Here is a 24,494-nt window from a genome sequence, read left to right on the forward strand (position 1 = left end):
ATTTACTAATCATTTCACCGCTTCTGTGCACTATATTTTTTACCTTAGTGGACTAAAACCCTGTGTACTTGTATTTGTTGTTTTACACTACCGTTTCATGTTACCAAATAATTTTAAAATACAAGAAAATTTGCATGAAGTGTAATTCACCTTTTTCTCTGCACAAGCTGCTAGGGAGCAGCAGATTCTGGAGAAGGAAAGAAGAGCAAAACTTCAGTATGAAAAGCAAATAGAGGAGCGATGGAGAAGACTGGAGGAACAGAGGCAGAGAGAGGAACAGAAGAGAGCAGCTGTTGAAGAAAAGCGGAGACAAAAGCTTAAAGAGGAGGAGGTGAGGTCTACTGGGAGATGTATGGCAGCATTAAACATTGCTGAATATTGACATGCATTAAGTGGTTGGGGGTGGGGGCAGGACTGGAGACATGAACAATTATTGCAGGAACTGCAAACCACAATCCAAAGCTATATTTTGATATAGCTACCACATATATCAAAACCACTTTCCAAAACAATTTTTAAAATTTTTTGTCTGATCTCCTGGAATAGTCATCTACTATTGCTAACATATCTGGGACTCTGATTGTCAAATATAAAACACCGCCTTTCTGAAAGGAAGTCTTTAAAGGTAAGTGTTTCCAAAAAGGGGAAAGATTTTTCTTACTGTTCTGTTTACTGTCCATGAAACAGAAATAATGTTTGTGAAAATGTGTTCTTCCATTTTTCCTCAGTGACAGAAACTCAGAAATTTGTACTTAAAGCAGTGAAGAATCTAGGCTGTTTTCAAATTCTAACATTAAACAGAATCACATATTTTTAAGCATCTTCATGCCCTTTCTCTCTTTTATGCTCCCTGCTGAGATCATTTAAGGTTCCTTTTTTGCTCTAGTGAGTCCAATTTCTGCTACAGCTCTCTGAATGCAGGGTGTGTGTGTATATCTCTGCATGACATTATGTAGAGAACACTAACACTGCTAACTGCAACTGGTAAAGAATTTATGACTTCTGGAAAAGGAGGCAATTTTTAAAAAAAAAAAAGCAAAAAAAATTTCCCCAATTCCTAGATTAAAAAAGCTTTAGAAATCCACAGTTCTTAATCTTCTTTTGTCTGTTCCCTGTCCTTTCATCAAAGTAACTTTGCAAAACAGGTGAAACACTTCTGTATGATTTCAGAATAACATGTATCTGTTCACTGAATTTTTTTTTGATTTTCCATTTCACTTGAAGAGAAGATTGTATCCTGTCATTCATCATTCAGCTTTAACATACTCATTGTGGCTTCTATGTAATGGCTGAGAATTTTAAAATCTTTCATCATGTGGTTGGTTTGTTTCAAATTCTTTTAAGAAAAATGTGAAAAAGCAGGGAAAAAAGAGTAGGAGGTCTTTCTCTTGTGGTAATAGAGTTGAAGTCATGTGCTCCTTCCCCAGAATTTCCTACTGTAATAACCTTCTGCAGCTAAGCAAAATAGATTGTTTGTGAGGCTTGTAAGGGGAGCAGACAAGTACAAAAATGTCCAAAACCCTGTCCTCAAAATTTTCAGCAGAGCAGGACAGAAAGGCAGAGAGGTGTAGGAAGAGCGACTGTCTGCCAGCTTTCCCTGCATTCATGGTTTGCTTTTGCTGAAAAAATGAGAGCAGAGTTGTTGGATGTGAGAGGCTGTGACAGGTCAGACCCAAAGCATCTGTTCAGTGGGGGCTGACCCCATCTCCTGTAGCAGCCTCCTGCACTTCCCCAGAGATGGGCCTAAGCGGCTGAGCACACTGGGATGTTTTTCCCAAGCATCAGCAAGCCTGTTCCAGCTCGCCAAGACACGGCACATGTGAAAGCAGACTTCTGTAATGGTGAGGGAGAGGCTGATTCCAGGTGTTTGGCCATAATGTGAGTACCACTCCTAGTTCTGCTCACCAGGCTAGTCTTTTATGCTTAAAGTGTCCAAAGCCTTTTTTGAAAGCTAAAGCAAGCCTGGGTCTGGATTTTTTCCCTTTCTTTTCTCCCTTCTCCTCCCCCAGCCTGAGGAGCCTGAGAGACGGCTATGTGGGCTGCAGGACAGGAGAGGATGCTTTCTTGTTGGGGGATGAATTAAATCTGTGGGAGGAAAAAGTCCAGCAGCCTCTGAAGAAGAGGGTGCACAGGGGAACAATCTATAGAACAGGGGAGGGTGAGAGAAGAGGGAAAGTGGAAATAGGAGATGACTTCTAGCTTCCCTTTACAGTTCATTGTCCCTCATTTTTTAAATTCTGTTTGAATTCTCCTAAAGGATCTGCCAGTCTAGCCGCACCTTCCCCAGCACTTGCTCTTGTGATGATTTTTAATCTCAAACTCTGTGTGCATAATAACAGTGGAAGTCTGACTAAGCATGGTGATGAACTTGCAGCTCCCTGGGTATTGCCAGTTACTCACTGCTTCTGAGTAATTTTGTGCATTTAAGACTATCTTTACTGGAAGAGCTTTGAACATGTATTTCCCCCACCTGGGGTGTGGGGGTTTGTGTGCCCTGGCCAGTGAGCCAGTGTGTACTGCAACATCATCTCAGTGTTTCTCCTTTTAACACCAGTTTACACTGGCTGGGGATTGGAGTACATATTTTACTTGGTCATCAGGTGTCTGAAATGACAAGTAGATATTTTCTTCCTTGCTCTCTGCCTTACTGGTTGTCCTTTATATTTTCTCAGTTATTTTTCCCTGTTTATTAACAGAGCAGAAAGTTGTGCACATTTGTGATAGGAATAGGTTATATAAATCTCTACAAAATACTGTTGTTGCATCTGAAGAGTCTGAGAGGAATAGATCTTAAACTGGTGGGGACTTGTTGGCTCCTATATTGCAGCATCCTCTGCTTGACTGTTTTGCTTGCCAAGGACTTCTTAAAGAGGTGGCTAAAATTCAATTTATTTTGCTTGGTTTTCCCCCCTCTACAATGCCAGATAAAAGATGGTGGTTTTAAAGTCTCTCTTGGTATGAATTGAGGTATTCTGTCAGAGTTCTTTGGGGTAGCTGGAGCTTGTTGCAGTGTACAGTGGAAGTGTCAGATTCTTCAGAAGGAACTGAATAAATAACGTTTAGAAATTACATTACAGTCTACATTGACTGCATCTTTCTTAACTGCAGAGGTCTTGAGTACCACTGCCCTTCATTTTGTATTACTTTTAAAGCTGCCCAGTACTTTTAGTAAAAGCAGTCCTTGAGCTTTGAGGAAAGCAATGTGTTGTTCTACAGAAGTGATTTAGAAGTTTCTTTTAATAGGGAATTGAACAAAAGTAAAGCTAGTCCTTTTTCAGTTAAAATAACTTTTTCCCCTTTTCCTGTCTTGAACTTCCATGTGTGTTGGAAATACCTTGTAAATAGATGTCTACCTGAGCACAGGTTATTGGGAAGAGATTGTTTTGGTGTGTGTGCAGTATTTGTTACATTTGTAAAAAGTATGTGCTTAGACACAAGAGAGTGAAAAGCTCTCAAGTTGTTCTAACTTTAATTATTTACTGTACTCCACTCCAAAGATGAAGCCAACTGATAATGTCAGGAAACAGTGAGCTAATTACATACAGTGCTATATATAAAGTGAGGAGGAAGAGATGGCTTAGGGCTGTTTCAGATCTTTGTCTTACATATATAAGGGCATTGGTTTAGAATTATTTACGCAGATTATTTAAGTCATAATACTTGAAACATTATTTTTTCTGTGTTGTCACATCTATGTTATATTTTACACAGAGAAAAGGGAAAAACTTACTTGTGAGAAAACAAGTAATTTGACTGAGTTTTGAGGGACAGGTTTTTGTTTGTTTTTAATTCAAAAAATGGTACAAGTGCTTATTCTATTGCTCAGGCTGAGGAAAGCTTGCATGAGTAACTGGATTTTGGAAAGTAATTTATATTTTAGATGCTAGCAGTAGATGGCTCTCTCCTATGATTTTGTTCATTCTTAGTTTAACCTACATGCAGTGCTTGTGCATTATAGGTTTTTTTGTGTGAAAACTCACTATATCTTGAGAGCAGATACTGTTTCCTCTATCTGTAGCTGTTAGAGTTCCCAAATGAGATCACATGCGTAGTCTGATATGTTTTCAAGAAGGTGCTTTGTCTGTAACGTAGACTGGAAGGGTTTTCCGTGTTTGCTGATGAAGGAAAGCTTTGTCTTGTGGTTTAGTTTTTGTCATGGAACAAATTATTAATGTATGAGCTGTTTATGCTGTGCTTGCTTATGTCTTATTATTTTCTTTGTCTTTTTACTTTTGTGTCAGCTTAAAATGTTTTTAAATAACTATTCTTTCTTTGTGAAAAGCAGCCTTCATATTGTTCTTTATCTAACCTATATCTGCAGAGGTTTTTTGAGTTTTAATAATTATATTCTATAGGGATCTAATGAAAGGCTCTTTGCAAATAAAAGTGAATGATCCTCTCCAAATAATGTAATGGAAGACATCAACCTCAGATTGTGGGTTGAAAATAAGTATGAAAAGTAATTTAATTTCTTTAATCTATTTCAGCATGCATTTTATACTTGAAACAATATGATAGAAGGTGGTGTAATTGTATTTTGTGATTTGCAAAGTATACAATATTGCTTATTTCAAGCATCGTTAAAACCCCCAAACAAGACAGCAAACAGAAATAATTGAAACATGACTGCTTTAATCTTATCTTTTTTGATTTGTGAATAACAATATCCATTAGAAATAGGAAGAAAAAAAAGAAGAAAGGTTCTGTGTAAGAGTATGCTTTAATGAGAAAGAAATGGGAGTGTAAAAAGAAAGATTGGGGCAAGCTGCATAGTAGAAGAAAGCAGTGAAAAGAAGCACTCTGCAGAGAAGAACTGGTGATGAAATATATGAGGTTTGGCAAGACTAAGAAAAGGGATTCAAACAGAATTAAGCTAGAGAGGTGGGAAATTAGAAGTAAAAAAGCATGAACTTGTAATGCAAAGCCTGCATATGAAGGATTTAGATGTGAAACTGTATCAAATAGTAAGAGAAAAAAAAGACTGTACCAAACTAAAGCAGACTGACTTAAGATTCCAGAGAATGGCAGATTGTTTCCTTTTCACAGGCAGGGTGTGTACAAGAAGCAAATGAGGTATTCAGGGCTGTGGGGGTTTCTGTGCTCTTGCAGAAGAGGCTTGAGCCTTGTGATGCTTCCCTCATTTACTCTGTAGGGAGAAGGAAAGAGGCAGAGCTCTTATTTTCATGCCTGCCTGGACACTGATGGCACTGAGTAGACAGAGGAGGGGGATGAAGTGGGGGAGGGAGGGCAGGGAAGCAGCTGCCTGCTCTCAGTGGTCTTTGAATGGTGTTACCTGATAGACCGTGAGCTCACAACACAACTGAAAGATCGTCTTCCTGGAGACAGCAGCAGAAATTGTAACAGCAGGGTGGGTCACCTGGCCAAAAGGTAACAGGGACAGGAGAGCTAGGAATGATAGAGAATGCAAGAATTTCCTTTTTTCATTCTTTGTATAGAGGATGATAGAATATTTTATAGCACAAATGATTTGTAATAAAATTAGAAGAGAGCTTAAAGATTTAAAAGTAGTGGCTTGCTGTTGGTACTGATGGATAGCTGGTAGCAGGGTTGGATGAGGTGGAAAAAAAATGAGCTGGGAAATAAATTACTGCAAGTCATAGTAGTAAAAGAGATTATTCAAAGATGTGGAAGAGGTAAAAGTATATTGTAGGTAACCAGAAGATAATGAGGGGACATCTGGCAATGTAGAAAGTCAATGATGAGGGTCAGAAGCCCAGGAAGGTAAGACAAAGTTTACAGGTATGTGTATAAAAGTATGGAGATTACTGGAGGTGCCTGATAGGGTCTGATGTGCTGAAGGAGCTCCATCAGAGACAGCTGCCTCACCAACACTGCAGAGCCTGAAGGGAAACGCACTTGAACAAAGACTGAAATTTTTTGGTAAAATACCTCAGGGAAGCCAGACCAAAGACATTAATCAGTGAGAGAAAGTAATCTGGCCAAGAGATGTATGAAGGGATTTCCACACAATTTATCTGAACTGCCAAACGATGTTGGAGATAGAGCAAGGCATTGATAAAAATCAAAATGGGTATGATATAATCACAGAAGCCTGCAGGATCCAGTTTGATGTGGATGAGAGTAGGAGTTTTATACTAGACCAAAAGGACATAGCAAAGGTAATAAGGAATAGCACCAAAAATACTAATAGATCAAAAGACTAAAACTCGCTGGGGCAGGAGCTGAAGACAGCAGGGGTTGGGATGCAGAAATGTGAGGGTGAGGAGGTTGCCAGATGCGAATGAGATACTGGGAGGAGGAAAGGAAGAAGCTGTTAGATGATGGAATTGTGGGTGGGGAAGAACCACATTTTATCTGCTTGAAAGGAGGAAAAGAAAAGGTTTAGGGATCATTGCCACAACAATAAATCACTGAGAAACTAGCAGAGGGAGGAGGTGGGAATTAAACTCAGTGGAGGTCTTTGAGAGTCAAGAGGTGATGGAGAGGGAATAAAGTGACCATACTTAGCCGTGAGTTAAAGCTAGAGCGAGATTTGGGGAAAGAAAAAAATAATTTTCGTTTTCTCCCTGTGAAAATCCTAAGTCATGGAGAAGAACATGGGGGTGGTGGGGGGAAAAAAGTCAATCTTGGAGCAGTATGATATAGGCATACACTAAAATAAATACACAGAAAAGAAAAAGCATCAGAAGTTCTTAAATGCCTAGATTTAAGGAACATGATAGAAGAAAGGAGGGAGTTTTTGTAAAAATAAATAAATAAGTAGGGCATCCTGCAAAGTAACCTACTTTGGGTTTGAAGTGATCATTTATCTGAGTGACTAGGTGGAGCCACTGGCATTGCAGCAATTTAACTATGCTCAGAAAGGGATGGGAAAGAATCCTGATGTCTGCATAGACAAGAAGGAGTTAATGCTTGTCGAGCATTATTCTTATACAAATTAAGTCCAGAGCACAGCAGCAGCCTCACCAGCAGGAGCAGATGCTAGGCAGTGATGCAACCTGTGTTATTTACTTAGGCCTCTGTAGTGACCTCAGTGGCTTGCAGACAAAGGATACGCATATCTGGAGGTAGGTAGCATGCTGATACCTTCTTTATTCACTTCTTTTTCTTTTACTGTGACCAAGCTCCTGTAATCATCATGTGTGGAGCAACAGGGGGACTGTGTATTTTTAGCATGGCTTCAGAAGGCGGGGAAGGAAGCCCACAAAGAACTGACTGAGATTTGTGTCTGGGTTTGTACCAAAATTACCAGGAACGTTTAGAAGCCATGATGCGCCGGTCCCTTGAACGCAGCCAGCAGCTGGAACAGAAGCAGAAGCGATGGTCGTGGGGAGGAGCACTGGCTGCAGGCTCAGGAGGCAGAGATGGTAAGTGAAACAGGCTGCCTGCATTGCAGATCTGGAAGTGCAAAATGCATGAGATTGTGGAGATAGTAAGTATGATGGGTTTATAGTTAGGGTGGTACCTTAGGGATTACTGCCTTGGGGCGTGAATAAGTGATTTGTAATTGCTTGCCGGCTTCCTCTCCCTAATACCTTCTGTGGAGACAGGTTCCTCCTAACTTTAGGAATGCAGATCATTTTAATAGAGGTACCAGAATCTGTTTGGAGGATGCTAAAATTAAAATTGATTCACTGTCTCCCTTATTAGCTTCTTCCACATTGTCTTCCCACGCACACAGTTAGCAAATTTAATATTCACCAGAGGACTGAGTACTGTCTAAGGCTTGCAAAAGATGATCTGTTTTTGTTTGGTACTTCTAAAAATCTGATGGGAATTTCTAGATGACTATGCAGCATGTGCAGTTTAAAATAGTTTGGGTTATTTTCCCCACGTACATTCTGTTACTGCTATTTTTGCTTTGGCTTCAGAGGAAATTCTTTTTATTACATAATGAGTCGTGCTGCTTTTATATTTCAGAAAGATGCATATTTTCTCTTTTAAATCATACAGTTTATTTGAATTTGTCAGGTTTTAATAAACTGATGTTATAGGCAGAAAAATCCATGTTTGGATGTTGATGAAATATAACAATTACTGTCTTTTAAACAATGTGTAAGTATACTTAACTTTAAAAAGACAAACTCTGTTTCATATCATAGTTTTCATGATACATCATTAGAAAATCCAAGAAATTAAATATATGTAATAATGAAAGAAGTTTCTTATACTTTGAGAAAGAAACCAGTTTTCTTTGTGATGCAGTTTGTGCTTAATTCCAGCTCCCCCAACTTATTCAGTAATTTTTTTCACCTCTTTTTGCTCTGATTTCTCTGCTGTGTAGGTGAATCAGAAAATACCCCACCCCCTGTTCTAGGTTTAGCTGCCAACACCCTTCCTCCAGACCCTGTGACCTCTACTGCTCCTGCTGATTCCTTCAATGGTATTTCAGAGAATCACAGTACCATCGTGTCTTGTTTATAACTGTTCTAATCACTGTAATCCATCCACTGATCTTGTTCTTCCTAACCACTGTTTTCTTATCATTTCAGTTCTGGTATTCTACCAGTATTACCCTTAGTGTTGTAGACCAGTGTCTTTTAATTTCCTTTCAATTTTGCCATGGTGGAGCAGTGCATGCCTCACATTCCAGCACAGTAGAGGCTTTTCATGGTTTTCTCAGTAACTGTAGACTTTTACTGCTCAGGTTCTCATCTTTGTTAATTCTGTGGGTGGTGTGTGTGTGTGTGTATATAATTACACATATATTTTTGAGTTCTAATGGATGTGCACAGGTGCTGTTGAGAAAAATTTCAGTTGCATAGTAAGAAAATATGTTATGAAGACCATGTTTCATCAAAACAGCCCTCCTTTTCCATCTCAAGGGCCGCCTTCTGCAATATTTTAAGGAGAAATAAATCTGATATAAACAGCCATGTTATGTTTTCAGCCTCCTGAAATGAATTTTGGCCAAGCTGGTATTTGTAACAAACTCAAGTGGTTGACTTTGTTTAAGCAATCATGTTTTGTATGTTCAGTTATCTTTTTTTCTGTGGGGTTTTATTTGTGGTTTGTTGGGGTTTTTTTTAATTATTATTCCCACAAAAGGATCTGAAGTAGATGAGCCCTCCAATATTACAAATGGATTGCATATAGGATTTCTAATCTTGATTGCAAATGTGCTTGGCGTTTTGAAAAGAAAACACAGCCTGTCCTTTTGAGAAGTAGGTTCCTTCTCTCCCTCAAAGGAGGAGTTAAGCTTGGCTATTACTCCTGCAGAATTCACAGTAAATGTTGTTCTGCCTATGATCTCACAGAACTATTATTTCTGTGTATACAGATTCAAGTTTTTTAGGGAGTGCTGTTGATGTGCAGAGGTATTTGCCTGTGCAACTGATGTTTTGCAGCATACCAGTATTATATGTGCTTTTTGAGAAAAGCAAATGTAGCGAATTGCATTGTTTTCTGTAGTAGTGGAGACAAATCTTGGAAGCACCACTTAGGCAATGATTTGATGGACAGACATAACAGGGAATGCAGTAACTTAGAAGATGCAGAGTTAGGACCACCTACATGTCTCTAGCTGAAAATATTTTTTGTTTTGAAAGAAATTCAAATGTAGGGGACAAAGCATCTGTGTTTTTAGCTTCTGGGTATCAGTGATCATCATATTCTAGTACTCTGTAGTAATACCTGGGTAACATTTCTCTTTCATTCAGTTGAATAAATGCCAAGGTAGGAAATGGGCATTGTGCTCAAACAGACTTTGTCAAATGGTATTTCAGAAGAAAAATGTACCAAAAAACTGAGAAGTCTATTTTTTTTTAAATTCTTCTCAAGCACAAAAAGATAAAGACAAATGGCTGATGCCAGCCATTAAAACAGTGAGGTCCCATACAGATGCACAAATGTTGGTTTATTTAATTTTCTTATTAGAGTAATATCTGATGTGAACCCCAGCTCTTTCAGACTGAAGATAGAGGGGAGGGGGAATGAAGATGAGTTCAGAGTTGTCATGTGTGCAGTTTGTTTTCTTTGGGTAACTTTACGCTTCTGCTGGTATTGAGTGTCTTGTGTCAGAACAGCTTCACTCGTTCAGGCCTGATATATAATTATTTATCAGTATAAAAAAAAGGCTGTTGTGAAACTGGAATGTTAAATTTGCAAGCAGAAAAGTTGCATGCCAAAACATGTGTCATAGGGTGCTGGTCCTCAGCGGTCAGAAAGAGCTCATCTCATGCCAAATCAATGCTATGATCAGTGCAAGGGCCACAAGTACAAATGCAAGGTTAATTTTTTGGAGTTTATCAACACTGTGGTGTGAATACAAATGTCTTCAATGCGTTTCTCTGCAGCATGTGACAAACTTTCAGCTTCTACAATGAATCTGCCAAAGCAAATGGAGTCGCCAATCAGTAAGCGCCTCTCATCCTCCACAGCGGCCATAACGCATTCCCCTGACAGAGGCAAGTGAACATGCTGGTCTCCTGCCAGCATAAACTCTCCTTCTGCTTAAAGCCTTCTGATCCATATAGCTTTGTGCTTTGCTCATGTCTGTTATTCAAAGGATCTCAAACATCTGAGAGATTCTGTATTAATGACATGGTTCTGCAGCCTGTCCTAAGGCTGTGCTGCTGTGCTGGCGATCATAGTCCAGCAGCAAATGCAGTGAGTTTTTTACCGATTCTTTTCCAAATTTTGACACTCCAGCAAACAGGGTTGTAAGGGCAGGCTGCAACTGCAGCAATTTCCTATAACTGTACTGTTTGTGACTGTTGAGCAAAATAAGGAAACCAAACAAACCAAAGGTGTGACCTGGCAGTAGATATGGGATGTTCCATAGGCAGGGGTACGTCTGGTGAGCCACCTGGGAGACTTCAATCTGGTGACTAGAGTTGTAGAGCCTGTTAATTTCTTATGAAACTCTGATCCTCGAGAGACTCTGCAAAAGATGATCATCTTTTAGGATTAGTGGTTGCTAAATACTACAAAGAGGACTGAAGGGTTTATCTCACTGTGAATTCTTTGGATATTTTAGGTTTATTTTGTGTTCGCTTTTTTTCCTCCTACCCCATTTTTTTTTAAAGTCTAATGGGAAAAAATATATTTATTGAAATAAAATACTATGAAGGCTTGTTTCTAGAATGAAAAAGAGAAGGTAAATTTATTTTAATTTCTAAATTGCTTAAGCTCATCAGTAGCTTTGAGGTTATTATGACTGATGACTATATATACATGTAATAGGAGCATCTATAAATACGTCTTATATAGTTGACACTTATATTTATGGAGTAGGAAGTAATGCAGGCACATTGTATAAATAAGACTTACGTAACATGGTGAGATGGCAGATTTCAAGTGCAGTCCCAGCATGGGTGGCACATTAGTGAGCAGCTGCCCTGTTCTAGCAAGTGTTTTACCTTTCCTACTGGGGAAGAAGACAAACCTCTTTTGTGCTGAGTCATGAAAGCAACCATTTTGCAAAATGGAATTAGCCTCTGAGTTAAAACAAAATATGACATGATCTTAACCTTACTGTGTGTAATGTATAAGGGGGAAACTTAAAACAGTGGAGAAATTAGAAGGTTTTTTTCAGAGGGAATGAAAATTATCTTCAAGTATTTTAAATCTCAAGAAGCTCAAGATTTTTTTGTCATTTAATTTAATCATTTCATCATTTTGTTTCAGTTATTTTAATGTAACATTGTTTTATTTCTTTGCATTTTAAATTTGATTTTATTTGCTCCCATCCTTCAGCTCACCGCATGCATCTTAGTCCAATGGAAAACTTTATTGTTTCTCGACTGCTGACTCCCACACAGTCATCTTTAGCCAGAAGCAGAAGTACATTAATGCTTTCTGAGCAGTACAATACTCCAGGTAAAAATGTGACTTCCTCACTTTGAAACCACTGAGGTATGTTTTTAGCTGCATTTATGTAGCTGCTGGAAGAAATGGAGTACTACGAAACAAATGACAGGATAAAAACAGAAACAAATTTACAGGATTGTACAAAATCAATGATGAACTAAGTTGTTTCAGATAGCAGTGTATTTAAAATCTTTGAAAAGCACATTATCTTGTCTGTGCTGTTCTGAATATCTGTTTTAGAAAAAAAAACATTAATACTGCAGATTATAAAAAAAAAAAGAATACATCTGTTTAAGAAACAGGTTTTTATACAATGATGTGACAACTCTCAGAGGCTTTGATTGATTTATTAATGTCAGCCCTGTCATACCCAAATAGTATGTAGAACAAAAATCCCAGTGCACCATTGAGCCTTAATTATTTTTACCAGGGTTCCAGTTTCCATCTGTTAAATATCTTTTTGCCTTTAACTGTGTGACTGTGTGTATGTGACATCTATATATATATATAGGTGTACATACATATAAGAAACAACAGACTATTGATAGGAAGGTGTAAGTTCCAGAAATTATTGATCTTTAAGGGATGATAGTTACTGTTCCTATATGTAAAGGGTAGACTAATATAAAAATTATTTTGCAAACACTTACAAAATAAAATTTCTAGTCCTGCTAATACTTAAGCAAGTGCCTTTATGTAGTTTCTGCTTATAAAGCCATACCTGGTCATTGGCTGAAACAAAAGTCTAACAGCCCTTTTTACTTTTAATAGAACAAACAAACAAAAGCACCCCAAAGTGTGTGCCAAATGCCTGTCTCCAAAAGAAAACACTTTACCAGCATTAAACTATTTAGATGACAAAAGACATTATCATGGGTATTTTCACACATCTTGGTTAAAATAGGCTTAAGTTCTGCATCTGTGCTTTTCATGCAAAGCTATTTAAAAATTAATTGCTAAGTAAATCTACTTTCCCTTGTGTGTTACTTCTCTGTTCAGTGCAGAGGGACATTGATATTGAATGCCTCTAAAATTGCTTCTCTTGTTTCTATATTAAAAACAGCCTCTACTGGAAGCAGAATGTTTTCATATCGTACTTGAGAAAATTCCCAGTTTACTCAGTGCTCAGGGACCACCTACTGCCAAGAGTGAGCAAAACCCAGTTCCAAATTAGATCAGTACATTCTGCTTAAGATTTTGAGCTGAATTGCTGAGGCCACCTATGGATGATTTTTTCTGTCTTGTATTTGATATCAGAGAAATCAATAAGGATGACTTTTGTCCTTCCTCACTCATTTTGTTTGTAATCTCTCAGGTTTATCTCACTTCATCATAGGATCTTTAAACACACTGGCATGTCTGACAAGGGTACAATTTGTTCTGCAAACTGCTTTTTCATTGAGCTGAAATAGGGTAGATGATTTTGGGAACAGCTTTTTGAACAAGCATCCTCTTGTCATTTCCCCACAAGGCAATCAGGTGCAGGTTGCAAACAACAATCTCAGAGGCCATTGACATTTTGTCAGTAATTGCCAGCAAAATAGTTGAGGGAAATCTCCCATTTGTCTTGTAATTCTCACCATAGAAGTAACTTCCTGAACAGGGAAGAGGGGTCTTCCTTTCCAAGAGCTCATACTGTGCCTCTTGTCATTATGCTGGGGTCAAAATTGCTCTGCTACTGCATTTTCTGTAAGCTTAGGAATGAGGACCCTCAATATCAGACTCTACAAGCAACACATCATTAATGTCACTCAAAGTCAAGGTATTCAGGCAATTAGTTATTACTGGATGCATAATTAATTCTTTTAACAGTTGAAGTAAAAATATTTCTCTTGGGCAGCTTTTAAGTTTTTGAACACTTTTGTTAATATACAGTGACCTTATGCCAATTGGCTGGAAAGTGGGTCAAAGAATACAGAGGTCCTTCAAAGCATTCAAAAAGGCTTTGTAAAAATTTTATTGGGCTGCCTCCAATAAAAAATTTGGGAATGTGACTTTCTTTACATTAGTGCATAATTACTGCTTTTTCAAAGTCAATATCTCTCCTGACTTTAGTTGACTAAAATTAGAAACACTATCACTTGATTGCAATTAGTGTCTGTCTTATTGATAAAACATATACTCTGTTAATTGTTCTATATGTATGTGAAAGTTTCATTTTACAAGGCAATATGAATAAAATCAGGAGTAAAATATCTCATTTTCCAAATTCCTGTTCATATTGCAAACAAAAAAAAAGTTACCCTGTAAGCTGTAATTCATGTGTCACTCTCAAATTGATGTCTTACTTAAATAACAATAACTGAAATACCTACAGCAGCATTTAGTTTAAGTTTGGGGGTTTTTTTTGTTAGTTCTTTTGATTAAATATTATTTGGGAAAGTAATTAATGTATTTAGGAGCCTTTGCATGTTTAGGCTTTAAAAAAAGACAGAACTCCCTATGCTTCTATCACCTTTCATGTTTTGCAGTATGCGTTCAAAAGTCACCCAACTAGCATTATCTGCTTTTTCTTTTTATTGTATGCAAAGGAACTGGACTTCTTTGAAGAATAAAGAGTCACAGTACTAGTCAGGTGATTCAAAAGGTGTATGAGTGAGAAAGCAATATTTTAAAGATAATTTTTTCCTATAAAATATTTCAGTTGAGAAATTTTTAATAAACATGGGATCATGTTGAATGCATTATATGTGATACTTTAAAACACTAAAAAACACTTTAAAACTACCTTTGAACATTATAACATAAAAGTATGCTGTTTTCTCCCCTCCTTTACTTCCTCTATCTGTGCTCCCTTTTGCTCTTGCTATTGTACTATAACTCTTTAGTATTCCATATCTGTCCTCGTGTAGCACCAGCTAGTCCTCTTAAATCTCCCTACAAGCCTTCCCCCACCCGAAGCACCGACAGGAAGAAGGCAACTTCACCCTCCAATGCCATGAAAGGGGCACCTGCAGCTGAAGTTACTCAGGTGAGTTTGTAGTGGTTTTGATTTCACTGCTGGGTAAACCGATGCAGCTGCTTCTTGATATCTTTCCCTTTACGTGAATACAAATGAAGTGCTTCCCCTGCTATAAGAAACAGCAGTAGAAAAGTAAGCCCTGCCAACATCGGTTGTCTTTTGCTCCTGAGCATTTTAATACCTTCTTCCTGGGAATCAGTGTTGAGTGCTGGTATTGGAACACCAACACTCCTGTTTTCAGAGAACTGAGGCACTGAAATGTATGGTTTTGGACTTGCTTGTAACTTCTGGGAATGGGAATGACAAATAGAATTCCCCCCCCTGACTATGAGTATCCAGTCTTGCTGGCTAATGAGCAAGCTTCATATATTTCAGAAACTCCCCAAGTGTATTGATAATGCCTCTGTTTTACACCAATTGCTTTAACTCTTTCTGTTGACATTTTTAATGCTGTTTGCCTAAAAGATACATTATCGATCCATTGTAGTTTCCAGAAAAGAAAAGGCAAGTCACTCACCTTCACTGAGTCTTCACAGTTTAAGGCATGCTTTAAAAAAATTCTCTTTTAGGGCTATAATATTCATGTGAGGTACCTATCATCTTGTAATACTTAATTATAGGGGGATTTATGCCATCTGAATTAGCTGCAAGTGAGAGAACCAAAGTTGGGAGTAAAGATTTGTGTGGTGTCAGTCTTAGGTGTGATTCAGTGTTACATGCAACAACATTTCTGTGAGATGCCTGTTTGCACTGCTGGTTAAGTCTAAGCAGGGGCATATGGATGGTTTTAAAGATTCCACCCACTGGCACCACCCCTTCACAAGAATTCTTGCAGAGGCTCTGATGTGTATTACTTATCTGAAATTTGCATGCTCTGCCCGTGCAAGACAGGGGTGGGTGTATGCTATGTCTATGTAAAATAAAAAACTATTAATAGCACCTCAGTTGTGAGCTGCTGTTTAAAAAGGTTTCACAAGTGTTCCACACAAATCTCTTTATATGCCATCTTGCTAATAAAACAATCAAATGCATTTTTTATTTATTTGTCCTAATTATGAAATGAACTGTGCTTCTAGACTGAGAAGATAAAGAAGGAGAAGCGACCTGCAACACCTGGTTCATCATCTGGTATGGGATCTCCTCTGAGAAGGTCTGATTCTCCTGCTGCCATGTCCAGAAGATCTGCATCACCTGCAACACCTAAGTATGCCTTTCTTTTTAGTGGACTAATATCCTGTGAATTTATTACCTCTAAATAAGGCATAGATTCTGGAGGAACTTCCTTTTTAAGTGTTGTATAAAATCTAGTTAATTTTACTTATACACACATATGCAGATGAGTGAGAGGTGTAGATGACAAATCTGATATCTCTAATACTGTGTTAATACCCACTAGAGACAGTTCTTTCTACCTTTCCTCAGGCTTCAAATTACAGTGCATTTCATTATTCATATGAAATTTTACTTCACATTTATTTTTAAATATTCTTTTTTGTTGTTTGATTTTGAAGAAACTGCCTAATGTGAAGAAAGAAATGCATTCATCATGAATACTAACTAGAAATTCCAGCATTTAATATATGCATTTCCTATTGTTGGCATGACCATCTGGTGCCATAAGTGCACTTAACTATGTGTCATCTAAACCATTGGTTTTAACCTTTACAAATGTGCAGACGTCTGTGGTTTTGCTTTGTTTTGTTCTGGTTTCTTTTGTTTTTTTGGAGGGGCAGTTGGTTCAGGTTTGTTGGGGTTTTTTATGCAGAGCTGTGGATATATAACATATCTGGGCTTACTGGCAACTGACTTACTTTTCTTGATTGTCTTTTGCTGGAAACTGCATTATGTGTGCCACAGCTTGCAGCTCAAGTCTGAGCAAATGGGTGTCCAGGTTACTTAGAAGAAGAATATTAAGTCTGGCTCTAATGTAGGACTATGCTAAAGTAGTCCTGGTCTACAGTACTTGCCTAATTTATTTGGCTGGTTGGTTGGTTTGGGTTTTTTCCTTTAGATCTGTTTGTGGATGACACTTCGGTCTTGAAAATTTTCTTATTTATTTATATTTTCTTAATCTGAAGCTGGCCGTATTTTGAACCAGGCTTGATGATCCCCTTTCTGACAAATTTCTTCTGCCTGAAAAACCAGCTGGTGTTCCTTTGCTGTTTCAGCTCTGAGGGCATAGCCCTTTAGTGGGAGATGATTTTGTGTGTGAATCTGATGTTAGACAACATAAGGAAACCATCTGATTCTCAGCATTCTTTCTGGTTTAGACGTCCCCTTGCATGTAACTGGGACACTGCAGTTCTTGGTTTGTATTACAAAGCTACAAATTCTCAAACTTCCAATATTATATATGTAATGTCATGAGATTCTGTGGTATGAACAGCATCTATTTTGTGAAAAATCGAATGAAATGCAATGTTAATGACAATCAGTTTTCTCTTCACAGTTTTGAGCAGATCATTGTCTAGTGGCACTCTGCAATGTAAAGTTAAAAAAAACCCTTGAGCTCCAAGACTGTATATTATTCTGCAAGTACTGTTACTCCCTGCTAAGAATGCATTTTTCAACCAGTATAAGAGACACACCAAGAAGACACATTTAGTTAAGCAAAATGATTGGTGGGAAATGAATTAGCTGAGAGTCAAGTGCTTCTTGCTGGGCAGGCAGAGGTTAGTGTAGACCATCAGAGAAACATCCAGTGGTTAAAAGTAAAACTTCTTGGGAGACAGCTCTTTTTAGTGCTTCATGAAAAAGGTATTCCCAGGCTGAATTTGTAGCACTGATTTCCATAAAAGATTAGGAAATGATGGAGAATTTTTTCCCAGAGGTGCAAATTAAGATAACCTTTATATGGTAAAATGTTTTCATGCCTCTAAGGAGTACTGGTTTTAGAAGAAGAAGCAGATGCTGCATGGAGGAATTAAGAAGCCTGCTGGTGGGTTTCTCTGTGATTGTGAGCCACAGTAGTGATCCCTTTTTTTTTTTTTCCCCTCCTTATCTTTTCCAAGGGAATCTGACCATGGAACCAATAGAAATCTATCAACAAGCATTTAATCTTAATGTGGCCCAATTAGAACACCCTTCTTGACCTTATGAGAGATACAGTAAATAGAATTTAAATCCATGTTTATTACTGATTGCAGAGAGTTCTGCTTTAGCTCTTTCAAAACTTCCCCGCATAATTCTAAAATAAAGAAATGCCCTAATGACCATTTTGTATTATTATATATAGGTGATAATAGTGATAATATATGCATTTTTTCATACAACTCAAATTCCAGAGTTAATTTTCATTGAGGAGATAAGATTGTACAATCTAAAGGAATACTCCAAAAGCCTTACTGCTTGTATTTAAATCCACTGACCAACAAGATCGTTATCTGACATTTAAGTATAATCTTAGTCTGTCTAAATATGTATACAAATACTTATTTTCCTTGCAAACCTAATGATCTTTTACACATTTAATCTTTCTCCTTCTGGCACACTATATGACTGCAAAAATACCCTAGAAGAAATTAGATGACGTATTGTACACCATTAGTAGGTAGTGTTGAGGAGAGAATCAAGTGTGGCCAGTGATTTACATGACAGTTAGCTGTATGCATTTTTTTTCTTAGGAATATGTGACTTAGCATTCAAGTTTTCTTGGTATTGTTCCAGTTACTAGTTCTTCACAATTGTCATCTTGGTTTCTGCATGGCAGTAACTTGTCTTCTTAATATGTTATTTCATTATTTATTAAATAAAAAGCTCTTTTTATCATGGTAAAGTAACTGAAACAGGATCAAACAAGACAATAAAACTTCAGCCTAAAGAGACACAGTGATTAATGACAGAAGAGAGTTGCAGTCATTACATAAATAAAATTCTAATGTTTTGAATGGGCAAATTTTACTGAGAAAGCAAAAAAAGTCAGCCCAAAAAGATAACATCTGAGATGAGTGAACAGATATACATGTAAAAAGGAGAAAAGGGGACAAATAAAGTTATGCTGAACAACAATTAAAAGTGACAAAGGAATTCAATACTTGGTGTTATTTGGAAAAATAAATATATTAAGGAATGTCACAGAAAGAAATCCAAAACTATGATTTTGAATCTTAATGTGGATCAGCTGACAAAGATGAAAGTTAATGGATTCGAGAGTTTGAACAACTCAAATTGTCTTTAATTTTTTCAATTGCTATTGGATACTGATGGTGTAAAGTGCTCATTTTCTTCAAATCTTTCACAAGATCAATAATAGCAGGATGAGGGGTTTGGGTAATTTTTTTGTTTTATGCTTCATCTTTGAAGATCTATACCTTAATCGGTTTATTCTTGTAGTATCCCTCAGAGAAGAGGTAAGTGTGCTTTCTTATAGATCAGGAAGGCAATAAAGCCTGTGTCCTTCACATGTCCTTGGGTAAATAGTCCCTAAATAAATCAATGGCACCTGACTGAATCAAGGAAGTAGGATTAAAGTATCTTCAGATGAAGCATAGCGTAAGCCAGTGAATAAAAATCGAAAGCTCTGACAAGCCTCTGTGTCACATTCTTTTGCCAGAGCATAACCTCATGAGAGAAGGAGAAAGGGGGAAGGGAAAGGTGACTGATGAATGGTGCTGCTGATGGGTGGTGGTTCATGTTTCCTTCCCAGATCCCAGGCTGGTCATTGTCCTTTGCTCATGGTTTCACTAACTAAACCCCTCACTTGTTGGTTCTGTTGGGTGACAACCCCTTGTAGCCTGGAGGAAACACTTTTGACATCAGAAATGTGCATGCTCAGTGAAATTGCAGAATACTGATGGAATATGAACTTAGACTAGTACAAAAAAAGTGCCCTCCAAATTTGTAAGATGTTTAAAAATGAGTTATTGGAAAGGTATCTGCATGTGGTGAATTCCACACAGAAGTAGCTTCTATGTTCTGCACTGACCCATTTTAGATTTTATTTCATATGTGTTACATTTGCTGCTCTTGGTTTTTATTTTGGAAAGCTAAAAGCAGTAGGTAGAATGTTGAATCAAGAGTATTTTGAGGGATTTTTCAGCAGTTAGCTAGATGACAGGCCAGTTCAAGATTTTGAAACATCTGTAATAATGTAGCTATTCAAAAAACTATTCTACAGACCTATGCTGAGTTTCTTCTCTTTTAAGAAATGTAAAAGAGAAATGAATATGTCTTTGGCTCCAAAAGATCAAAACTAAGAGTGAAAGAAAACTGCTTTTTAGAAAGTGTCACTGATATAGCAAAAATGCCAGAATCCAGAAATAGCTTGTGATCATAGCAATGTCAGAAAGCAGCCTTGAGACATGCAGGTCCTTGGTGTGGTTTCAGCAGAGTTTTTGTTGAATTAATGGGGAGAAAGGAGAAAAATAATGCAGCTCTGGCATTGCTGAAGATTCCCAATTTACAGTCAGCCTTATGAACAGCCGTAACCGGTGACCTGCCCTGTAGCTGGCTTTTCAGGAGGGCATGCTGTTCTCTGCCCTGCTGTTTGTGGCCAGAGATGGCTGTGACCTCTGATTTGTGTGCTTCCTGTGCTTTATTTTCTCTGTTTAGCAAAAGTAAGCTTGGAATCCCTCATAGGCTCTTCCTGAGACATTGTTCTGCAGAATGGACTGTCCCTTTCATAATTAAATAGGAGCCATTGTAATTAAGAATCAGTGGATCCTCACAGATAGATGTTCTAGCAGTGCATGTAGGGGGAGCTTCTTTCATGCTGCTGCCCCTGTGTCAGCTCACAGCAGTTGGGTGAGAAAACTGTCCTCTTGGAGTGAGGAAGGTGCTTCTGTATTCCCCTGTAAAATCCAGTTACTGAGAATGAGTAAGCTGTCTGACAACTAATATGCTGCCACTTTTTGGATTATAGTGATTTTTCATCCTAATTCTGTAATCCTCATCAGGTGTAATTCTGTGTTTGCCACTTTTGTATCACGGTTTAAACCTAAACAGTCTCCTGTACAAGTGATTATAAATATTTTTCTTAATAATTCCATTTTTCTGCCTTCTCAAGTTTGGCTCTTTCTGGTGTAAAGCAGCATAACATAAATACTATTTAGAAAGAGTGGTTTTTTTCATTAACAATTCTGCCTGTGTAAAAGAATGTTAAAGATGCTAAGTTGAGAGTATGTTTTAAATACAAGGGGGAAAACAATGTTAATTTAATACTTTCTACTGGCATCCACTAAATTATATAAAAATCCTAAAAAAATATTTTTATTCTTGATGGACTTTTTTTGCTTTACACTCCACACACTGCACTATTCTCATCCATGCAGTAATCAGTCTTCTCTATTTTTCATACTTTTAGCTACTTTATATGAAACCCTACTATTTTCTTGTTGTTCTGGTCTAAGAGCCTGTAGCAGTTTTGGTAAAAAAAAATAAATTACTGTAGGTCTAAAAGTTCAAAGATGCAGTGCCTAAATAATACATTCAGCACATGTTTCTAATCCACCAGCTGAGTTGTACAGCCAGTCTGCTCTAATGCCTATGCATTAGTGCAACATATGTGGCTCTCATGACTAGACTCCTTCCTACCGACCTTTTTGATTGTCATGTCTTTATTAGAGAACAATTACTTCTGTACTAATACTGAGAATGACTCAGCCTTAGTTATTAGCCTGTTTTTCTCCTTCTGTCACAACAAGTTAAATCAAAAGCATTGCAAGGAATATGTGGTAAAGTTGGAAATGTGAACCAAAGACAGCGAGAAGGGACTCTGCTTTGAAGTGTCTAATTAGCAAGAAGCACCCTCTGTGCTGCAGAAAAACAGGAGAAAAATGTTTTCTCTTTATTTACCAATTATATTTTTATGAAATGCAGTTGGAAATGACTGCAATGATTAGGCACATGTGAGATGTACATGTTTAGGTGGGGCCTTGAAATCTCCTTTTGCTTTCAGAAGGACCTGGAAATCTATCTCTATCCTAAAGAGGAATCTAAAGACAATGCTAAAACCAGATTTGGTCAACACAACCAAACTCATTGGCTTCTTCTATTGCTCTTTTTTTTCAAGAACTGGAATTAGACTTGCCTGTTCACATTTTGCAAAGCCTGCTTCCATCATGGAACAGCAGGAGTGGTGGGTGGCAGCAGGACAGACAAGGATAGGGACCTTGTCCGCAGCACCCCATCCCATAGGAGGCAAAAGAACTGAGCAGGGTCAGCCAAGAGCCCAGTGACTGCCAATAAAGGCCTTCCTGAGGCAAGGACAAGCCAGGACATCATGTCAGGATCAGCAGGTTAAGGAAGCCAAGAAGAACAGGCTTACCTACAGCTGAGCTCAGCCAAGGACCAAGGGCGAGGGCCTGAGCTGACAGGGAGCTCCTGGGCCTGCGGGCAGGGGGTACCTGAGATGAACTTCAAATTTAGTTGGGTGCTACTGTTCCTGCAGCCTGAGGGCTTTTGGAGTCTGTGGTGGCTCTTCAGTGGGAGTAAGAAAGAAGGGATGGTGCAATACTCTGCAGTGTTTTCCTCCCCACAAACCAGGCAGCTCTGAGTGAGCTCCTTGTATTCTAATGTCTCAATCTCTTTCAAATGCAGTCTGATATGGTAGAAAAGAAACCTTTTTTCTACAGAATTAGTGAGTTTGGGGAGGAGTTGAAAGATGTCTTATTGTCTGCTCTGTAATGCAAATGCTGTTCTGGTTATAATAGTCTCTGACCACACAATACTATAGTTAGATCTATACAAAACTTGCCACTCCAGTCCATTAATTTACAGCTGTTGTTCATGTTTTTCATGCCTGTGGTGTGCCAGAATGAGTGTATAGTCTAGAAACCTTATTATAGTATATGAAACTCTATATTGTGTAGATGAAAAAAGTGATGAGGGATAGATAATACGTTTATATCATAACTGCATATCCAGGAAGAAGGTTAGAAATACATGTGTAATGTTCACTTTTTAATGATCTAATATAAGGTCATTTATTCCAATGAGACTCACATAAATCATTTTAGGATTGTAATATCTTTATTCTTACACTGCTTACTCACACATCCCAGCCTTTCTTAATGTTACAAGTGCTAGTTACTGGTGTTGCATAAATAATGAATGGTGTTTGTGTGTAGTTTTCTGTTTCCTGGTAATCTGTTCCCTTTATGTACACCTATTTTCAGTGACTGTCAGGTATCTTTACCCTTCCACTTTCCCAGAACTGACTTCAGGGTTATCACTTCACCTGAAGTGTGCAACAGCCAGATGAACAGTGGGCTGCATTGCTGCTGTGCATTGCCATCATCCCAAGTGCAGCTTGTGAAAGGCTGCAGGGGCTGAGTTGGAGTCTGGAGTCTGTTGTGTTGGTGCTGAAAAAAACACTAACTCAAACAGTGTTGCTGACAATATAATGGTTTGATTAGTCCTGTCTCATTCTGTAGTACCCATACCTTTGTATATAGTGGTATTTGGTGCTTTTTTGGAAAATCAGATACTATTAGAAAAAGATCATGGTTGGCAAGGTGGTATTCAGGTGAAAGCAGTGCACTGTAGCTCATTATAATTTCTACAGACAGAGAGCAGCCATAGGTTTATGTGTTGAGAAGGACTGTAGAAGCAGTAAAGTTGATGGAATTCTTTTGAAATGGACATTACTAAAATCATTGGTTTAGGTAGCCCACAATTTCCTGTCTCTCACCTAGACCTTAGACAGTGTTATTGGTTTATTTTGATGAGAATTTTCTGTAATCATGCGCACTTCATGTTAGTTCCATGCATTTTAAGTTCTGATTACATCCAGGTGGTTCTTTTCAGTATTGTGCAGAACAGCTGATACTCCTCTGTAGGCAGAGACAAGAAAGAATGAGAATGGTGAAGGTGGAGTTTGATTTCAAGCTGTGTAACATCTAGCCTTGTTTGCTTTTTATTTTCCCTCATCAGGACAGTTGCAAAGACTTATCCTCAGTCTCCTAAAAACGCCAAACAATATCCAGCTTCTCCTGTGAAGCATCGTGCCACTTCCAATCTCAGCCAGGAAACACCTAAAAAGAAAGCAGACAAGGAGAAAGAAAATGTCAGTCACCTGAAGTCCCCAGGAGCACGTGCTGATGATGTGGTCCAGGTGGCTCCTGAGAAGCATGTGCCTTCTGCTGGAAAGGCTGAGAACAGTGAAGGTGAGCCTTACTGCAAAATATTAGTGCAGGATACCATGGATCCCTGAGACTTTTAAACTGTGATCTGTTCTTTTCATGAAGCTGCTCAGTCACAGGCATATGAGAATGAGTAAAGGTACATACTGGAACCTGTGAACACACAGTTTTCACTAAAGTACCAAAAGCATTTGTTAATGAGGATGTGATAATGCTGACATGCAGGGATGTCCTTACCTATTCCATCTTCTTTCTGCTGAAATGTGCTTTGAAAAAGGTGTCTTACTGCTCTGAACCAGGCCCCTTTCAGCCTCTGTATGAACCTGGAATTTGCTGGGCACTCTGTTCCCTGCCTGACTTTCCACCCTTGGTTGTCTTCTCCTAGGGAAGATCACAGCAGGAACAAGTGATGCTGAAGAAGCTGCAAAAATTCTAGCTGAAAAAAGACGACAGGCCCGCCTGCAAAAAGAACAGGAGGAAAGGGAGAGACAGGAAAGAGAAGAACGAGAAAGGTCTCTGTCTTGCTTTGTGAAAGTTATTACCTAATAATTTAACCTGTATCACTGAGCTTGAAACTGTAGCAGTTTTGTAATCAAGTGGAAGCTTATATGTATTTGTTAATTTCTTGAATTTCAGACTCATATTTCAGTAGTGTCTTT

The 24,494-nt window shown here is 38.1% G+C and overlaps 1 protein-coding gene across 5 annotated transcripts in view; it reads left to right on the forward strand.

Moving 5' to 3' along the window:
• MAP7D2 (MAP7 domain containing 2) overlaps positions 1-24,494 on the forward strand; it is an 82,725-nt gene that overhangs the window by 49,343 nt on the left and 8,888 nt on the right. For 2 of the 5 annotated variants that reach the window (XM_015640061.3, XM_015640029.1), the window contains exons 3-11: positions 168-331; positions 7,235-7,349; positions 8,267-8,365; positions 10,278-10,388; positions 11,680-11,802; positions 14,622-14,764; positions 15,832-15,959; positions 23,627-23,859; positions 24,221-24,347. In XM_015640061.3, coding sequence (XP_015495547.1) covers positions 168-331; positions 7,235-7,349; positions 8,267-8,365; positions 10,278-10,388; positions 11,680-11,802; positions 14,622-14,764; positions 15,832-15,959; positions 23,627-23,859; positions 24,221-24,347 — 1,243 coding nt within the window. The remainder of the gene's footprint in view (positions 1-167; positions 332-7,234; positions 7,350-8,266; positions 8,366-10,277; positions 10,389-11,679; positions 11,803-14,621; positions 14,765-15,831; positions 15,960-23,626; positions 23,860-24,220; positions 24,348-24,494) is intronic. The other 3 variants (XM_019008052.1, XM_015640070.1, XM_015640044.1) reach the window with 3 other exon arrangements.

The sequence above is a fragment of the Parus major genome, chromosome 1, assembly GCF_001522545.3.
Source record: "Parus major isolate Abel chromosome 1, Parus_major1.1, whole genome shotgun sequence".
NCBI classification, from domain to species: domain Eukaryota; kingdom Metazoa; phylum Chordata; class Aves; order Passeriformes; family Paridae; genus Parus; species Parus major.